The sequence below is a fragment of the Carcharodon carcharias genome, chromosome 4 (assembly GCF_017639515.1).
Source record: "Carcharodon carcharias isolate sCarCar2 chromosome 4, sCarCar2.pri, whole genome shotgun sequence".
In the NCBI taxonomy this organism is placed as follows: domain Eukaryota; kingdom Metazoa; phylum Chordata; class Chondrichthyes; order Lamniformes; family Lamnidae; genus Carcharodon; species Carcharodon carcharias.
In genome coordinates this window covers 109,569,311-109,587,798 of record NC_054470.1, presented here as the reverse complement: position 1 = coordinate 109,587,798, position 18,488 = coordinate 109,569,311, and the positions used below count along the sequence as shown (strand labels likewise).

General features: G+C 40.7%; 1 protein-coding gene across 6 annotated transcripts in view; it reads right to left on the bottom strand.

The window, feature by feature from the left end:
• ptbp3 (polypyrimidine tract binding protein 3) overlaps positions 1-18,488 on the bottom strand; it is a 116,807-nt gene that overhangs the window by 27,226 nt on the left and 71,093 nt on the right. For 3 of the 6 annotated variants that reach the window (XM_041186610.1, XM_041186612.1, XM_041186614.1), the window contains 2 exons: positions 14,459-14,605; positions 1,082-1,093 (listed from right to left, as the gene is read on the bottom strand). The exons of 1 other annotated variant lie outside the window; for it this stretch is intronic. In XM_041186610.1, coding sequence (XP_041042544.1) covers positions 1,082-1,093; positions 14,459-14,605 — 159 coding nt within the window. The remainder of the gene's footprint in view (positions 1-1,081; positions 1,094-14,458; positions 14,606-18,488) is intronic. 2 more of the 6 variants (XM_041186611.1, XM_041186613.1) reach the window with 1 other exon arrangement.

Here is an 18,488-nt window from a genome sequence, read left to right as displayed (position 1 = left end):
TGCTGTGATAGGAGAGGTTTACAATTCAGGGACGAATGATGTACTAGAACTTTCTATTGACTAATATTTATTGAGGAGGTGATGTTACAAGCTGAGTTGACCACATCAGCTCCTCTCAACCACGTGCCTTTCACAAGCATCTTGTAATCTTGTATTGGCAAGCTTCCCCAAAGGGAGGGTTTCTACTTGGCATTCTTTGTAGCACTGCTCTAGGCCTTGGCAGAAGAATGCATTTCAGCCACTTGTTGCTTGCTCTGGCTGCACATACAATCTGCAGCCAGGGACAAGGTCATAGTCCACTGTCTCTATCTGTAGTCCCAGAGATGTCTGGGGAAAAACGCAACCACTTTAGTTCATAACCTGTATCCCAGAAGAAGATGAAGCACAGAAATAAAGATAGCACACGAATCCAAAATTGAAGGACACAGAGCTCTAACCACTGGAAACCAGAAGAGAGCTGAATCAAAACAACTAACACAAAGGAGCAGGGACAGGAGAACAGAAATGTATTCACTTCCTTTAGCTCAACAATTAAGAATATTTAAGAGGCTTGACAAGGTGAAAATTGAGTTTCAGTAAAAATGATAAAGGCAGGATGACTAGAAATGGTAATGGGAGAGAATGAAGATTTCAGGAGATGCCATAAATATTGCAGAACTGATTGAAGGAATAGATATGGTATTGGCCATGAATCCTTAAAATTGTATAGTGTTAGTAGGCAAATTCCAAAGATGCACTGGTGAAAAAATGTAAATTTTCCCAATTAAGAAACAGATTTAAATCTATTTTTATGCAAACCACTAACAGTACAGGGAAGCTGAATATTATGTAGAAAGCTGGCCTTGGCAACCAGGCTGCATTTTAAACAGGTTTTCAATTTAAATTAAATAAGATGGTTTGCTAAATCAGCATCCATATTCTTTTTAAGAGATATATTACTGCAAAAGAAAAAGGGGGCGGGGAGGGGAGGGCTCGAGGAAAATATTGGGTAGGACGTGGGTGCGGGCAGTGAACAATTTTCTTCAGAACGAAACAAAAAGCAAAATACTACAAGTCTGGAACAAAAATCAGAAACACTCACCATGTCAGGCATCTGTGGAAAGAATAGACAAGTTAATTATTCAGGTGTGAACCCTTTACTGGATCCATTATCAATGAAACGTATTTAAAAAGGAAGAGAACACACCACAAACAGGAAAAGAAATTGAATATCCTATGAAGTGCTATGGGCAGAATAGATGATGGTGAAATGGCAACACTGATATTAGCATAAGACAATGAGAGAGATATCAAAATACAAAGTCAAGACAAGTACAAGACATAGAACTCCTGAAAAACTTCTTGAGTTTGGCGATAGGCAGGAAGGACTGAGCAAAAGAAGCTGGCAAAGCAGGTTCCAATGTCCAGCAGCCTGGTAGAATAAAAGAAAGCAGGTTGGCATGAGATATGCAGACTATTTTACCAACTTGATGCTCTGATACAGGTTTCCTATTCCAAGTTCTAATCAGCTTCTTTCCTCACTCACCCTCGACAGTCAGCGAACGTCTGTCTCAATATTACACAAAATTTGCAGCACAGAAATAGACCTTTCACACCAATTGGTTTATGGCTGGTGTTTATGCTTCAGAAGCATCTCCCCTCAAACTAATTTAACTCTATTAACATAACCTTCCACTCTTTTCTTGCCCACGTGTTTAGCCAATTTCCCCTTAAAATGTAGCTTTGCTTTTTGCCTGAACTACTTTTTGTGATATTGAGTTCCATATTCTCACCCCCTTCCAGGTAAAAAAAAATTTTTCCCGAATTCCTTATTGGATTTATTAGTGACTCTCATATTTATGGCTCCTGGTTTTGATGATCTGCACAAGTGGAAGCATCTTACTCTATCACTTCTTTGTATTGCTCCCCATTTACATCCTCCTTCAATGTCCAAAACCTATTTCCCTTCGTGTCCACCCCTAGAAAGAAAAACTGTTCCCCAATTCACCTACAATGGTACCTAGCCTTTGGCCTTCCTTTCGCAATACCATTTCAGCAACCACCGACTTGTGCAACTGCACAGCTTTAATACCCTAGTCCCCAATAAAATTATTACGTACTCTCATAACATAAGAAATAGGAGTAGGCCATTCAACCCCTTGAATCTGCTCCACCTTTCAATAAGATCATGGCTGAACTGATTGTGGCCTTAGCTGCAGTTCCCTGCTCAACTCCCATGCCAATCAAAAATTTCCTCAGCTTGAAATCCTCTCTTCCCAGCGATCCCACCATAAACCAGCATCCAGTGAAGACACCAAGTCTTTGCAAGTGCACTAGCTGATCTAGCGCATGTACACTGTGAGATAACCAACAACTTGGCCAATTTTCACAAATTTCTAGCATTGTGAGGCCTCAAGGATAAACCAGATATACATATATGTAAAAGCAAAATACTGCGGTTGTTGGATATTTGAAACAAATACTGGAAGTGCTGGAAAAACTCAGCAGGTCTGACAGCATCTGTGGAACAAAGGGAGTGGGATAGTCTGTATCAACAAACTACATGTTGTTCTTAATGACAGGTCTGAATTAGTGTCCATTGGACATGCCACTAAGCATGACAGCACAGCCTGCTCGAAAGCAAGTTACAAAAATGCTTGTTGGACTTGTGTAAGCGCAACGAGCTGCCTGGTGGTGGATATGATAGAATTCATCCTCATGGTTCATTGCATGAAATTGTTTTTTAATTCAGGAAATTAAAACACCATGTATGCCTAGTCCCAGGTGTCTCCAAAATCTTTGTCAGTTTCCAGGAGAAATGTGCCTTTGATGGATTTTTTAAAAAATACATTTGTTCATGGGGTGTGGGGTCACTGGCTAGACCAGCATTTATTGCCCATTCCTAATTGCCCTTGTCCAGAGTGCATTTAAGAGTCAACCACAAATGGCCCCTAATCTCCTGCCCCTTCCATATTTCCAATATGTAGATGATACATTTGTCATATTTGAATCTGCAACTGCATGTAAGAATTTCCTTACACACCTTATTGGACTCCATCTTGCACTCCATTCACCTTTGGAATGGAGCCAAATTAGCCCATTTCCTTGAGAAATATGCCATGGGATTCTCTACTATTGTCCACAGCAAGCCCACTTACACCTTACAATGTACTCATTGGGATCCCTGCAGTTCCACGCACTAAGAGTGGCCTTATCAGCAAGCTCAAAAATAGAGCCCGAGCCATTTGCTCAATGCAAGCTTGATGCCAAAATAGAGCGCAAAGCTATTCTGCTGGATAATGGTTACCCTGATCAGATCGCTGCTCATATATGTTGCACACACTCATGAATGGCCCTAAGGCCGCCACTTTCGGTCCCGAAAAGTGCCCAGAGTTCCTCAGATTAAAGGTAAGGTGCCTCAAAAATAAAAAAGAGCAACAGGTAAAGCTAGCTGTTTCACACTGCTACTATGCAGGAGCAACATGAGGGGTATTCTTCATGAATAAGATGCTGCCGTCAGGCCAAGACGTTCTTCCCACCACACAAATGAGCAATGTGGTGTATGAATTTCAATGCCGAGGTGATGATAGGTAGGTAGGTCATATGTCCCAACAACTGGAGGATCATATCAAACATCCCTTCAGCTATTTGCTCCAGGTGAAATACTGACTGTACTCAACTAGCATGTGCTTGCAAAAGTCAGAAGTGTGCAACATGAGACTTGCTTTTGTGATTGGATAACACTTGCTAAACAACCCTGATTGTGCTAAGAATTATGCTGACAGCCAGTTTAAGGTTATCAGTTGGGCTCACTTACGTGTGCCAGAAGGTACATATATTCACACACAGGGCTCTGTCCTTTGCAAACAGAAAGAACATGTCCGTACATTGCGTTTTTTTCAACTAAACAAAAGCTTAGGGAACAATCATTCCCTGGTGCATTCTCCACGGCAATGCCTCTACCAAGCAGAATCCACTTGTCAACCAATCTGCACCCTCTTCTTGTGAAGTACAAATTGTTGTTCCCTTTGAGCTTCTTGTGAACCTGTCCCGATGAATGCAAGACGAAAAGCTTCAACAGCATGTCTTTTTTTCCAGCAGTTAGTTAAAATTCTGTCTAACTCTGGGTCTTTGAAGATACTCCAAGACCAAACCTCCACTGCTCATTGGGGAGGGAATTCCAAAGACTAACAATCCTGAGAGAAGAAATTCCTCCTCATCTCACTCAAACGGGAAACCCTTTATTTTGAATCTGCGACCCCAGTTCTAGATTCTCCAAAAGAGGAAACATCATATTGGCATCTACACTGTCGAGCTTCCTCAGAATCTTTTTCAATAAAATCACCTATTTCTTTTAACATCCAATTATAATAGCCCCAACCTGCTCAAACTTTTCTCATAAGACAAACCCCTCATCCCAGGAATCAGCCTAGTAAGCCTTCTCTGAACTGCTTCCAATGCAAGTACGTCTCACATATGACCAAAACTGCACACGCACTTTAGGTGTAGTCTCATCAATGCTCTGATCAGTTGTAGCAAGATTTCCCTACTTTAATACTTCATTCTCCTTGCAAAAAAGCCAACACTACATTTGCCTTCTTAATTACTTGCTGCACGTGCACACTGACTTATGATTTATATACAAGGGCACCCAGGTCCCTCTGTACCACAGCATTCTGCAGTCGCTCTCCATTTAAACAATATCCTGCTTTTCTATTCCTCTCGTCAATGCAGGCAACCTCAGTTGTCCATATTATACTCCATCTGATAAAATTTTTGCCCACTCACTTAACCTACATCTCTTTGCAACCTCTTGTGTCCACCTCACAACTTTCTTACCTACCTTTATGTCACCACTAAATTTGGCTACTTCATAGCCTGTCAATTCACCCAAGTCATTAATACAAATTGGAAATAATTGAAGACCCAGCACTGATCTCTGTGGCACTCCACTAGAAACAGCTTGCCACCTATAAATTTATCCCATTTATCCTGACTGTTTCCCATTAACTAACCAGTCACCTTTCTGTGCTCTTTGTGTAGTAACCCTCATTATGTGGCACCTTATTGAATGTTTTTTGGAAATCCAAATACACTACATCTGCAGGTTGCCCTTTATCCACCCTGTTTGTTACATCCTCAAAGAAATCTTAATAAATTTGTCAAATATGATTTTCCTTTTGCAAAATCATGTTGACTCTGTCTGATTGCAGTTATGACTTTCTGTAAGTCCTGCTACTACTCTTCAATGAACCGGTTCCAGCATTTTTCCAACAACATATGTTGGATCAATTGCCTAAAGTTTCTTACTTTCTGTCTCCTTTCTTGACCAGGAGATGCTATATTTCCAATCCACTGAATCTTATCAGAATCCAGGGAAAGATTACAAGCATGCATCCACTATTTCTGACACCACTTATTTTAAGACACTAGGTCGAGGGGACTCGTCTGTCTCAAATCCTTTAATATTTCCATTGCTTTTTCTCCAGTGATAGTGATTATTTTAAGTTCCTCCTTCCCATTTGCCTCTTGATTTTTGGGGCTCTTTTTGTGTCTGCTACTATGAAGACTGATTAAAAATACTTGTTCAAAACCTCTGCCATTTCTTCGTTTCCCATTATTAATTCCGCGGTCTCACCCTCCAAATAGCCAAACTCACTTTAGCTACTGTTTTTTTTTATATATACTTTCAGAAGTTTTTGTATTTCTTGCTACTTTTCTCTCATACTCCAACTTCTTCCTGCTTTTTAAATCAATCTTTACTTTTTTCTAAAACTTTCCCAATCTTCTGGCTCATCACAAATCTTCACAGCATTGTATGCCTTTTCTTTCAATTTGACCACCCTTAACTTCCTTAGTTAGCTATGGATGGTGCATCCTTCTGGTAGGAGTCTTTCTTCCTCAATGGAATATATATATATATTTTTAGTTCTGAAATATCTCCTTAAATATCTGGCACTACTTCTCTACCAGCTTCCCTTTTAACCTATTTACCCAGTGTACTTTAGCCAACTCTGTCACCATAAATTTAAATAAAGGTAATTGCAAGGGTAAGACATTATTTATGGACCCATATTTCTCATTTTCAAACTGAATATGAAATTCTATAATGTTTTGATCATGTTTTCCCAGAGGGTCCTTCACAATGGAGGTCTTCAATTAATCTAGTCTAATTATGCATTACTAGTCCAAAATAGCCTGTTCCCTGGTAGGATCCATGGAATGTTATTCTGAGAAATTGTCACAAATACACTATAAACTCATTCTCTGGGCTACCTTTGCCAATTTGATTTGTCCAATCAATGTGAGAATTAATGTCACCCATGATTATTATAGTACCTTTTTCTTGCAAAGCCCCATTATTTCTTGATGTCTACTCTTGTCTTGCTGTGTAGCTACAGTTAGGGGTCCTATAAACTGCTCCTAAAGTCACTAAAAGCGACTTTTTTCTTATGTTACTTATCTCACCCCATCCAAACTGATTTCACACTTCGATTTTCTGAACAAGAATACTGATCTCATCCTTTATTAATAGCTATCCCATCTCCTTTCCCTTTAGTTCTGTCCTCTTGAAAAGTCAAATACCATTGAATATTCAGGTCTTAGCTTTGGTCACCTTGCAATGATGTCTCCCCAATGGTCATATCATATCGATCTTTATTTGTGCCATCAATTCATTCATCGTGTTACCAATGCTGCATACACTCAGCTAAAGAGCCTTTAATTCTGTCTTTTTACGATTTTTGCCTACCCTGACTTTACTTGCTGGTACACTTTGCTTCCTGCTGTAGCACTCCGATTATCATTACCCATTTCATTACACTGCATTATTACCCTGCCCTTTCTCTTTACTTTTCTAAATCTCCCTCCAGTCGTTCCCCGATATGGTTCTTATCTCAGCTCCCTCAAGTCCAAAGGATGCAAACTTGGCAACTGGTTTAGCAATCCATCATCAGGTCTGGCTGGATCACAAAACATTATTAGCTCCTGCTCTCGTCTGCTAAAACTACTCATTATTCTGGGATCATCCCATGGTTTCTATTGCAAACTGTCTTCTTAAACCCCTCTTGCTGTCTCCTCCACCCTCACCTCCAACAAGTGCGAGGAATGGACTTCTTTGTCACCAAGATCAAGATCAACCCATCAGCTGCCTCTGCTGCTTCTCTTCCTTCCACTAGCCTGCTGGGCCAAACTTCCTCTAAAATTCCCTGCTGCCTTAGCCCTAAATTTGCATTCTTCTCTAGTTTCTCTCCTATCTGCCCTCAGGCCTCTCTGAACTCATCTCATCCTCAAGGTCCAACTCCTACTCCGTGGACCCTATTCTCAATAAAGTGCTGACCATCCAACTTCCCCTCATGCTCCCAAAGTTAGCAGATATTGTTGTGGGCACTCCCTTGTCAGGCATTATCCCACTCTGTCATTTGCTAAAAAAAAATGTTTGATCCCACTGTCCTTGCAAACTACTGCCATTTCTAGCCTCCTTTTTCACTCCAAAGTCTTTGAACACGTTGTGGTTCCCAAATCATTCCCAGAACTCCATGTTTGAATTCCTCCACAGTCCTGCCACGGTATCGAAATCAATCTTAATGAAATTGAAGTTACAAATTAAATTCTATATGTCTGTGACACGGAAAAACTATCGTTCCTCGCCCTGCCTGTAGCATTTATGGGGGAAGCAGTAGCACTGTAGTAGTCACTGAATTAGTATTTCAGAGACCCAGGGTTCAAATCCTACCATAGCAGATGGTGAAATTGAATTCAATAAAAAAATCTGGAATTAAAACGATGACCATGGTACCATTGCTGATTGTTGTAAAAACCCATCTGGTTCACTAATGTTCTTTAGGGAAGGAAATCTGCTGCCCTTAGCCTACAGGCGACTCCAGACCCACAACAATGTGGTTGACTCTTGAAAATGCTCTCTGAACAAGGGCAATTAGAGATGGGCAATAAATGTTGGCCTAACCAGCAACACCCACATCCCATGATGAATAAAAAAAACCATACCATCCTCCTCCAACGCCTTCCCACCACTGTCCAGCTGGTGGCACTATTCTCACGTGGTTCCATTCTTATCTATCCAACTGCAACCAGAGTATCACTTGCAGTGGCTTCTCTTTCCGTACCATTATCTCCGGCATCCCCAAGAATCTAACCTCGGCCTCCCATGTCTTACTTACATGCTGTCCCTCAGCAATACCATCTGAAAGCACAGCATTAGTTTTCACACATAGGCTAGCACCACAGTAACTCTTTATGCTACTGCTAAATTATCACATTGCTTAATCAGAAATTTCCTCCAATTAAATATTGGGAGGACTGGAGCCATTGTTTTTGGTCCACGCTCCAAATTACGTTCCCTAAAAACCAAGCCTCTCCCTGGCAACAGTGAGACGCAAAATCAGTCTTGATCCCATGATGAGCTACTGTTCACACAGTCTTGACCCCATGATGAGCTATTGATCACATATTCATGCCATCACTAAGATCACCTATCTCCACCACTAACATCTCCTGACTTCTTCCCTGCCTCAGCTCGCCTGCTGCTGAAGCCCTTATATATAGCTTTGTTACTTCTGGACTTGATTCCAATGCACTCCTGGTTGCGGTCTCACATTCTATCCTCTATAAATTTGAAGTCATCCAGAAACATTGCTGCCCATGTCTTAACTTGCTCCAAATTTGATCCACCTATCACCCCCATACCTCAAACTTACATTGGCTCCCATTAAGCAACAGCTTCTACATACTTGTTTTCAAATCTCTCCATGGCCACATCCCTCCTGATCTCTAAACTCCTCTAACCCCACAACCCTCTGAGATCTCTGCATTCATCTAATCTTGGCCTCTTGATTCAGCATTCCCACTTTTAACCACTCCACCGTTGGTGACCGCATCTTCAGCTGCCGAGGCCCTAAGCTCTGGAATTCCCTTAGACCTTTCTGCCTCTCTACCTTGCTTTCATCCTGTAAGACACACCTTAAAATCTGACTCTTTGACCAAGCTTTTGATCATCTGATTCAACATCTCATGTGGATCGGTAACATATTTGTTTCCTACTGCTTCTGTGAAGTTCCTTGGGACAGTGTGTGATATCAAAGGTGCCATACAAATTTAAGTAGCTGTTCTTCTCTACCGTTGTCCAATCTAATGTTAAATGTCATTATCTTATTAGCTCTCTGCTTTCTCTTTTCTAGAACAAAGATGCCCAGCCAATTCAATCTTTCCCAATAACCTACCACAACTTCAGACCTTAATTGTAGCTCCCACTTTCTTCCTACAAGAATTGCAGGCAACAAGAGGGGTATATCTTCATTGGCGAGGATTATGCCAAGTGAGAAATACTCCTCAGAAGTTCATCATGCCTTGTTCTCCACTTTACAAGTCATTCTGCTTCTGTATATGTGCATACACACACTAGTTTACTGTTCCCCTCACCTTCATTAAGATTCCTTCATTAAGATTCCTTCAGCTTTATTGTGCAGTTCTGAAAAATGGCTCTACACCCAAATCACCACCTTGTCTGTTCCCAGACCCAAGAACTTGAATAGAACACAAAATCAACATAACTTAACCTTTAGTCTACAACATTTATAAAAAGGATCCCAATCATTTCGAAGTTGAAAGCCAACCAAACTAGTGACTTTTGACGAATTGCGGTGACTTGGAAAAAAGTTAAATTATCGACACCACAGCAGATACTTGTATAATAACCAGGATATTGCAGCAACTGCTGCCATCTGAAGGTGCAGACAGGAGTGACAAAACTTCCGCTTTGAAAGTGTGAAAACACAAAACTAATTGTATCTGTGTGTCAATTCAGTCAACCTTAAATCCTGGTTCTGAATTCTAAAACTAACTGCAACTTCTGGCAAACTATGCTGCAGCACAAACGACTGCAATGTGATTCGGCAGTGAAGTAATGGTTTATTTACCATTGTGTTGAAACGGCTGCAAAAACCCTGATTGTTCTTTAATACCTCACCCAAATGACCATTCTTCATTATGGGTCCATGGAGTCAGGCACTTTGATGCCAGACCTGATTCCATCCTCACTCATGTGCATTTACTAGCTGGGTTCAGGAATGATATTTTCTCTCTTCACCATCACTCAGGGCACTTGTAGCATCTGGCCATCTCCACTGTGGGTAGGTAATTTCACAGAGACAAAGAACTGAACCTAGGCCATTCTTGGTCCATGTGATTCTGCAACTAAACTGCATGGTGCACGTGTTCACTAAGTTATTGGTAGTGTCAAGTGTTTCTATTCTAATTATGTTCCTAAAATTATCTGCCAGTGCAGTTGAGAAGCATGTATTCATTATTTGGCACCACTGGCTTGGTACACCTTCATTTGCATTAAGGTAGAACTTGTGCATGATGCTAAAGGTAAAGTGTGCTTGGAAAATGAACTCTGCTGATGGCTAATCCAGGATTATCCAATGAATAGTCGAGTGCTCTGGTCTGTGTAGAAATAGCTGATTTCAATCACAAAGGCTGCAATTGATCAGAGTTTAGTTCAGCGATTTTGGGGCAGGGGTGCAGCATAGAAGAAGGGGGAAAAGGTACAGTTTAAACTGATTCAAGGTGGAATTAGGAACTGGGGAGGGGGGGTGGTGGGGGGGCAGAAAGAGAGATCAGGTACCATAGTGATGTCTGGTAACTGAACATGTGAATGACCACAATTAGCACCTTCATGACAAAACCCCCACACAAATAATAATACACTTCATAAAAGGAGAAAGGGGAGGAGAAAAAAGTGAAGAAGGAAACTATTCTTGATCGGTCTAAAAACTGGTCAGACTTTTCTGCAGTTCATTCCATGCAGCAGAAACTGTTCACTGGCTTATCAGCTACTGTTTTAAGTGATTGTTGATATATTATGTTCAGATTTGCTGAATTACAATTAAAACAAAAAAAAAAAGAAAAAAATTATGGGCAAGTTTAGATGCAGTTAATTTTATAATAGCAGTGCCATCAAACTTGGCTGTTTAAACATCGCATGTCAGGAAACATGAACAGAAATGACACTGCTAAAACTACAAGCGTGCAATTCAATTAGCAATGAACTGTTTTATAGGGTTGCCAAATATATTCCTGGAGGTTTCATCACATGACTTGCCCCAACACTCCAGCCATCAGTCAGCCAACACATTCATCCTTGTGACACTGCTTTCCTACACCAACTGGAAAGCAAAATGTCTCATTACCAGGTTAGGTGATGCTTGATTGTCAACCAAATAGCCTTACCACCCCCGACCATGTTCAATATTTTTATATCTGGTAAAGAGAACTGTTAAAAAAAAATTAAAACTACATCCCTATGTTTTTTTCTCCAGAGTTGCACACAGCAGTGTCCTGGAAACTCCAGACCAATACTGGTGGGTTGGCAAACCTTCTGTTTAGCTAGCTGCACAGCTTTGTAAATCCAATCAAAAGGTCCACGTTCAAAATGTGTAAGTGTTGTCTAACATTTGAACAACAGGTTTTGCTGCTTTCCACTAGTTTTATCAGTCCACCTTGAAGGAGTGCCCCATTTCAGAGGATGGAATGGTAGAAATATCAAGATGACTTATCTTGTCTCAATTATCTCAATCACTTCTGAGGACTGAACAAGAACTTGCCATAGTACTTTTGCTTTTATTAGCCATGGGGTTATTCTCTGGTTTATTTGTTTTTTTGGTTTATTGCCTCTCCTACAAGGTTACATGGGGCAGGGGCAGTGCGGGTGATGAACAGGAAGTGTGCAGTCATGATGCTCAAGCCAACACGGTGTTGGGTAATTTGATGGAACAGCTTGTGTTTTCCTGTCAATTTTTAGTATAATTATGGCAATATCCTAATTAACATGATGTTTCACAACTTGCATTTGTATCAAAATTCAAACAGCTGAGACTACCATATTACAAAGAGAGTGTGTGTTATCTGTTTAATGATTCATGTGAAGGGGAAACACCAGTGATTGTGCACTGCATGGGGTCCTGCCATTCAAATTGTTCAATGTCTAAAGCTATGGTCTTGGAACAGCATTATAATAACTCTGAGCAGCACAAAATGAGGCACAAACACAATTCACTGCAAGTTTTCCTGAAAACCTGAGACCATCAGTACCTCAGAAACTTTGGCACCATGCGGCTAAAAACACAGCTGGGAGTCTTTTACAAGAGTGGAGTAGAAAGGAAGCAACACGAGCAGGGCCTTTACTCATAAACTCCCTATAAAACTAAAGTGAAAATAAGGATCATGCGTTTCCTTATACTTAAGCCTGACTGGGAAAGTATTTTGAAAACTACAGCCATTAAACTCGTGCCTCCTTTAAGCCATCAGAATTAAGTGGTTGTTAATTATACTGTTTAAAATATTGGTTCCAAAACAGATAGTAACAGGACATCGGGAAAAAAAGAATTTTTAAAAAAAGACCCTTTAAATCTCTTTAGTTTCTTACAAAGCTTTGATGCCATTCGCTGAAACAACTTTGAGCGCAGCTGCACATGAAAATACATTCACAAGACAAAGATTAAATACTGATGATGTGTAATGCTTTTAACAATGAAGATAGTATTAATCTCATTTTACAGATGTCAGCTAATTCCTGTCATGTGATGAACTTCCGGATTTAGATGAGTGAAATAGGCTACATTGTTACTGCATAACAGTTACTGCGCACTATATTCAGTTACAAAGCACCAAGTAGAACTTGCTTAAAACCAGTTCGACTAAGAATGGAGTTTTATTCTTGGTTCAGTGTGACTTCATTTTAAAACCACCACATGTCTGCACATGTTGAGTCTTATTTTCTGGGCCACTCCCAGGACATGGGCGCAAGAAACAGTCACAAAAGTCATGCCATCACATTCATTTCCTAATTGTCTCCAACCCATCAGCTGTTACCAAAGGCAAATTAGATTTGTAAGCATGTTACAAACATACAGATAAGCAACAATCTATAAAATAAAAACCTGCAAACTCACAGCAGTCAAATTCTGCACTGTTGTCAGGGTTGTCTCAGTGCAGCAAAAGTAGTTTCACATTGATGACAATTTTTTTTTCTCTTGCATGAGGTTTCAACTTGGCTCAGTGCCAACTGCTTGCTGTTAATTCAGATGGCAACTGCAAATGAGTTCCATTTGTTTTACCCTTGCAGCATCAGCATACTACATAAATTATGTAGAATGTGCATCACATAAAGAGGCTGTTTTGGCTGAACAAGTCCTTGGTGGTGTTTACTTGAGCCTCTAACTATCAGTACTCACCTAACCATAACAGAATACCCTCCTTCCTTATATGCTTACCTAGCTTTCCCCTGTTATTTGCCCCAATCATTCCTTGGAATAGAGAGTTCCATATTTTCTAGGCCCTCTGGGTAAAGCAGTTTCTCCTAAATTCACTTTTTGATTTATTTCACACGATAGTATATTTATGGTCTCTTGTTTTGGACGACTCCACAAGCAGAAATATTTTCTCCACATCGATCCAATTATATAACCAGGACCTGACTGGTCACAAAAACAAGACCAAGAGCCTTAAGCTCAAGGCCAGTATGAAATTCTAATGACAGATCTTTGTTTGCATCAACCCATACCTGCTGAAAAAAAATGGGAAAAGCAGCCATGGCAAAGAAGTTACTAAATTCATTGTTCCAGGCAAGGCAAATTCTAGCAGATTGGGGTAGATCTCTGAAGTTTGCCTTCAGACAACAGTGCTGTAAAATAAGTACAGAAAGGCCAAAAATGGGGATGGGAAGTTTGGGGGGGGGGTGTGTTGGTGGTGGTTTGGGTTGGGTTAGGGAACAGCCAGGGATAGCTGATGTGATGAACCACAGGAAGTCAGGTAGGAAGTTGTTGACAAAGGGGTTGTGAGACTGATGTTTGGTCTTTACAATGTACAGCAGACTCCTCCCTGGGCAATTAATAGTTGACCAGACTGAAGAAAACATAGGCAAGTTACTATCGCACATGCAAAGCCCATGTACATCAGTTGCAGCTTGTGCCAAATTATTAGGCCAAATTCGCCCCCTCCCTGTTAGGATCAGCTCTCAAAAAGATACATTAATTGAACAGGCACGTTTAACATATTAAGCTGTTGCAAAGCATAAGGTCTTCAGCAATGGTCCCAGTAAGGTGCACCCTTGTGTGACCATGCAGCAACCTGGAAGGTAGTAGCCACCCACAACTTGCCCCCGTGCAAAAAAATTTAAAGGTACTGCACGTTAGAATGTACACGACAAAAAAATTACAGGAGACATTGGTCTTCAGTTATAGGTTAAAGTTTTCCTTCTGCCTGCATCCAGCTTCCCTTACAAGTGTGAGAAAGGAAAGGTAATCCTGTTTTCTTAACTTAATCTAATCATTCCGCAATTTCTACATTTATAATTACGGCAAGAAAATTTAGCAGGACGAGCAATAATTTATTTAAGGAGCATGGCAACATGCCTTAAAAAAAAAAATACACGCATACATAATACCCAAGATACACTTACGCCTTGGTTAGGCAAGTTGTCAGTCTTCAGTTCCCGGTGGTTGGAATATTGGATGTAGATGGGCTGATTGCGGAGGTGTGGAGTGACTGTGGTGTAATAGTTCACCATAGTAACAGCTGCTTCTTCTGAAGCCATTTCAAGGAAAGCCTGCAAGAGCAGGAGGAGGGAGAAACACTTGATGACAAAATTAACACAACATAGCTTTTTTAAAAAAAAACTTAGAAGTAAATCCCCACCTTCCACCATAATACATTAGAGCATTCTGATCACTGATGCTCATTCTTAGACGCTGAGCCTTAAAATTATATTTTCCACAGTGCATTGGCCCCTCATCTAAAATGAGCTATTCCAGTAGATGTCATAATTCAAGTTCACCAGATAATGCGAGGGACATGGTTGTGATTCAATTTGAGACATTACACAAACGGTCTGTTGAGAACCAGGAGCCGCAGCAAATTGTACAGCAAAAAAAAAACCCGCATTGTTTTGTGAGAATTGTTCATACGAAAAACATAAACAAGCTGGCCTGATATCCACGATATCCGTGCGTTGCAGCCATCCTTCGACAGTCCAATACCCCAAAAACAGTCTACTCGCCGACAACAGGGCTTGGTGATAAGTAGGGTTTAAAATGCTACCCAATCAGTTTGAATGCAATTGCAGGACAAAGGCTCATGAATTATCAAAAAACACAAGAACAGAATATTTGATACAGTTGCAGAGCAAATTACCTAAAAAAGATGCAATGTACCACCAAAACCTATTTTCACACTCAGCTTACCTTCAAAAAAAAAACATTCGTCATCTAGTCAATTATTGGATGAAGAATACACAGTTTTCTAGGAATACAAAAATATCTGTGGTAAAGCAGGTTTTTAAGAACTGTGTTAACCCCAATTGGAAGTATTTTAACTTTGAGCACCTCACCTCAGAGGTGAAGAAAGTATATCAAGGCACGTGGAGCAGTAAGATTTGAGGCATTAGTCAGCCATGAATTGACTGAACGGCTCAAGGAGCAGAATAGCCTCCTGTCACCTTCATGTTACGCAAGAGTTTTAGGTGAAAATGTCACAATACAATACATATTCCATTTTATTAACTCAGAAAATTGTGATATTGGATCTATTGAGAAAGCTGCATCTTTCAATCAGTAACTAACTGTGTGGACAGTGAGATGATGTGCGAAATTACAATAAGGTCAGAATTGAAAGCCTGTCAGAAAAACAAGGCAACATATAGGGTGGAACGAAACAACAAAGTCATTGCCCTCAGAGGGGAGAGCTTGAGAAGATTTTTTTTTAATATAAAGTTAATGGCAAATTGCATGAGAAAACACTGAGAAATGTCAATATTTATTACAGCGTTACAAACGTTTGTTATATATTGAGGGTGAGAGATTGTGAAACAACAACATATTTGTTGATTGATTAGGAGGCAGAGATTTTTGTTTCTCTCTACTAAATACGACACATCCTACATGGATTTTCCTTATTTACCAACTGTCCCACGGCACTGCTCAGAGCACTAAGAGGCCGCTCCTTTAAAATAACAGGGGTGTTATGCTATGTAACATCAGAGCCAAGAATCTTTTATTTGCCTGATTTTACTGAGATTTTTACTAATGCTTTGACAATTAACAATGGCCATTTTTCTGTGAAAACTGTAAATGGCCCTCCTTTTTATCATATAGACATAATTTGCCATCACTTTAAAAAAACCAGCGCACACAGAAAAATGGTATGCAAGAAACAGAAGTTGCAGGTACATATTTAACAATATTGGAGGAAGGGTGGGGTTTGATTGCATTTTGTCAGCACGCACAGAGATGGGCCTGGGCTTTGGCAGCACTGAGGCTGTGGAAGCTATAGCATTGTGTGGTGTGGCCCTGCTGAAGCTCAGTAGAACATAAAACATGGGATTTAGTTCACTGGTGGATTCTCAGAGTACATCTGTCAAAAAGGGAGAGAGAGAGAGCTTCAGTTTTTCTGTCTGACTTTCTTAGGCCACATTGCAAACCTATTGGAGCTTTATTTCAGCTTTCACTGAAGTCATGAGAAGTGCAAGTAGCCTATGTGCTTGCAATTACAGGGATAGAAATATTGATAAGGCTTTTCCATCATTATATGTTGGTACATCTATTTCCTCTTGTAAACATCAACAACAAAGCCTTTGACAAGGTCCCACATGGGACACTTATAAAGGAGGCAAATGCACATGGGATACAGGGTAATTTGTTACGGTGGATTCAAAATTGGCTTAGTTGTAGGAGACAGAGGGTGATGACAGGAGGATGCTTTAGTGACTGGAAGCCAGTGTCCAGTGGCGTACCACAGGGATCTGTTTTCGGCCCCCTATTATTTGTCATTTAAATAAACGACATAGATGACTATGTGGAGGATAGGATTAATAAGTTTGTGGATGACAGAAAGATTGGCCGGGTGGTTAACAGTGAGGTTGAGTGTCTTGGGCAACAGGAAAAAATAGACGGGATGGTCAAATGGGCAGAAAAGTGGCAGATGGAATTTAACCCTGAAAAGTGTGAGGTGTTACTCTTTGGAAGGAGTAATTTGACAATGAAGTATTCAATGAACAGCATGACACTAAGAAGTTCTGAGGAACAAAGGGACCTTGGCATGTGTGTCCATAGATCTCTGAAGGCGGAGGGGCATGTTAGTGGGATGGTGAAAAAGGCATTTGGGACACTTACCTTTATCAATCAAGGCATAGATTACAAAGTAGGGAGGTCATGTTGGAGTTATATAGAACCTTGGTGAGGCCACAGATGGAGTACTGTGTGCAGTTCTGGTCGCTACATTATAGGAAGGACGTGATTGCACTGGAGGGGGTGCAGAGGAGATTCACCAGGATGTTGCCTGGGATGAAACATTCAAGTTATGAAGAAAGGTTGGATAGACTTGGATTGTTTTCGTTGGAGCAGAGAAGACTAAGGGGCGACCTGATCGAGGTGCTTGATTATGAGAGGCATGGACAGGGGGGGTAGGGAGCAGTTGTTCCCCTTAGTCGAAGGGTCAGACACGAGGGGGCATAAGTTCAAGGTGAGGGGCAGAAGGTTTAGGGGGGCAGTGAGGAAAAACCTTTTTACCCAGAGGGTGGTGACGGCCTGTAATGCGCTGCCTGGGAGAGTGGTGGTGGCGGGTTGCCTAATCCTTTAAAAAGTACCTGGATGAGCACTTGGCACATCATAACATTCAAGGCTATGGGCTAAGGGCTGGTAAATTGGATTAGGTAGGTAGGTCAGGTGTTTCTCATGGGTTGGTGCAGACTCGATGTACCACAAATGGTGCAGATTATAATTATGTTTATAGTAAATGCACACTATATAAGGTTTGATATTAATAACTGAACTATTGGAACTACAAAGACAGTGTAATCTTCTTGTGAAACAGGGTAAGGGCAGGGGAAAAATGAACTCAAGCACAGAGACATAATTTAACCCTCATTTTGAAGTACTGCACTCAGTTTCAGCAATCTGGGAAGCAAAGTTGGTTAGAGCACAGGAATTTCTCTACAGAACAATCCAAGGACACAAGAGATGCAAAGCTATGCCTCTGCAGTATCATCACTGGCGGGAGGTGGTAATGATAGTATGACAGGAATGCATAGGCAGCTTATCATGATGAATCTGGACAAACTGAAGCACACACTTGTAATACCAGATTGAAGTCAACAAAAGTAACTTTGCAAATGTTCAGAGCACGAGATAGAGACAACTTTTTTTTAATACAGCGATATTGCTGTGATCAGAATGCACTACCTGAAAGGGTGATGGAAGCAGATTCAAAAAGGGAATGGGACAAATACTTGAATAGAGGAAATGTGGAGGGACATGGGCAAAGGGCAGGGCAATGAGAAATTGAACAGCTCTTTCAAAGAGTAAACACAGGCACGCTAGGCCGAATGGCTTCCTTTTGTGCTCCATGATTTTATGATTCTATGGGACTTCGAGTTTTGTTGACTGTAAATAAATCCCAGATCGTGTTGCTTACATTAAATTGGATGACGCTGTACT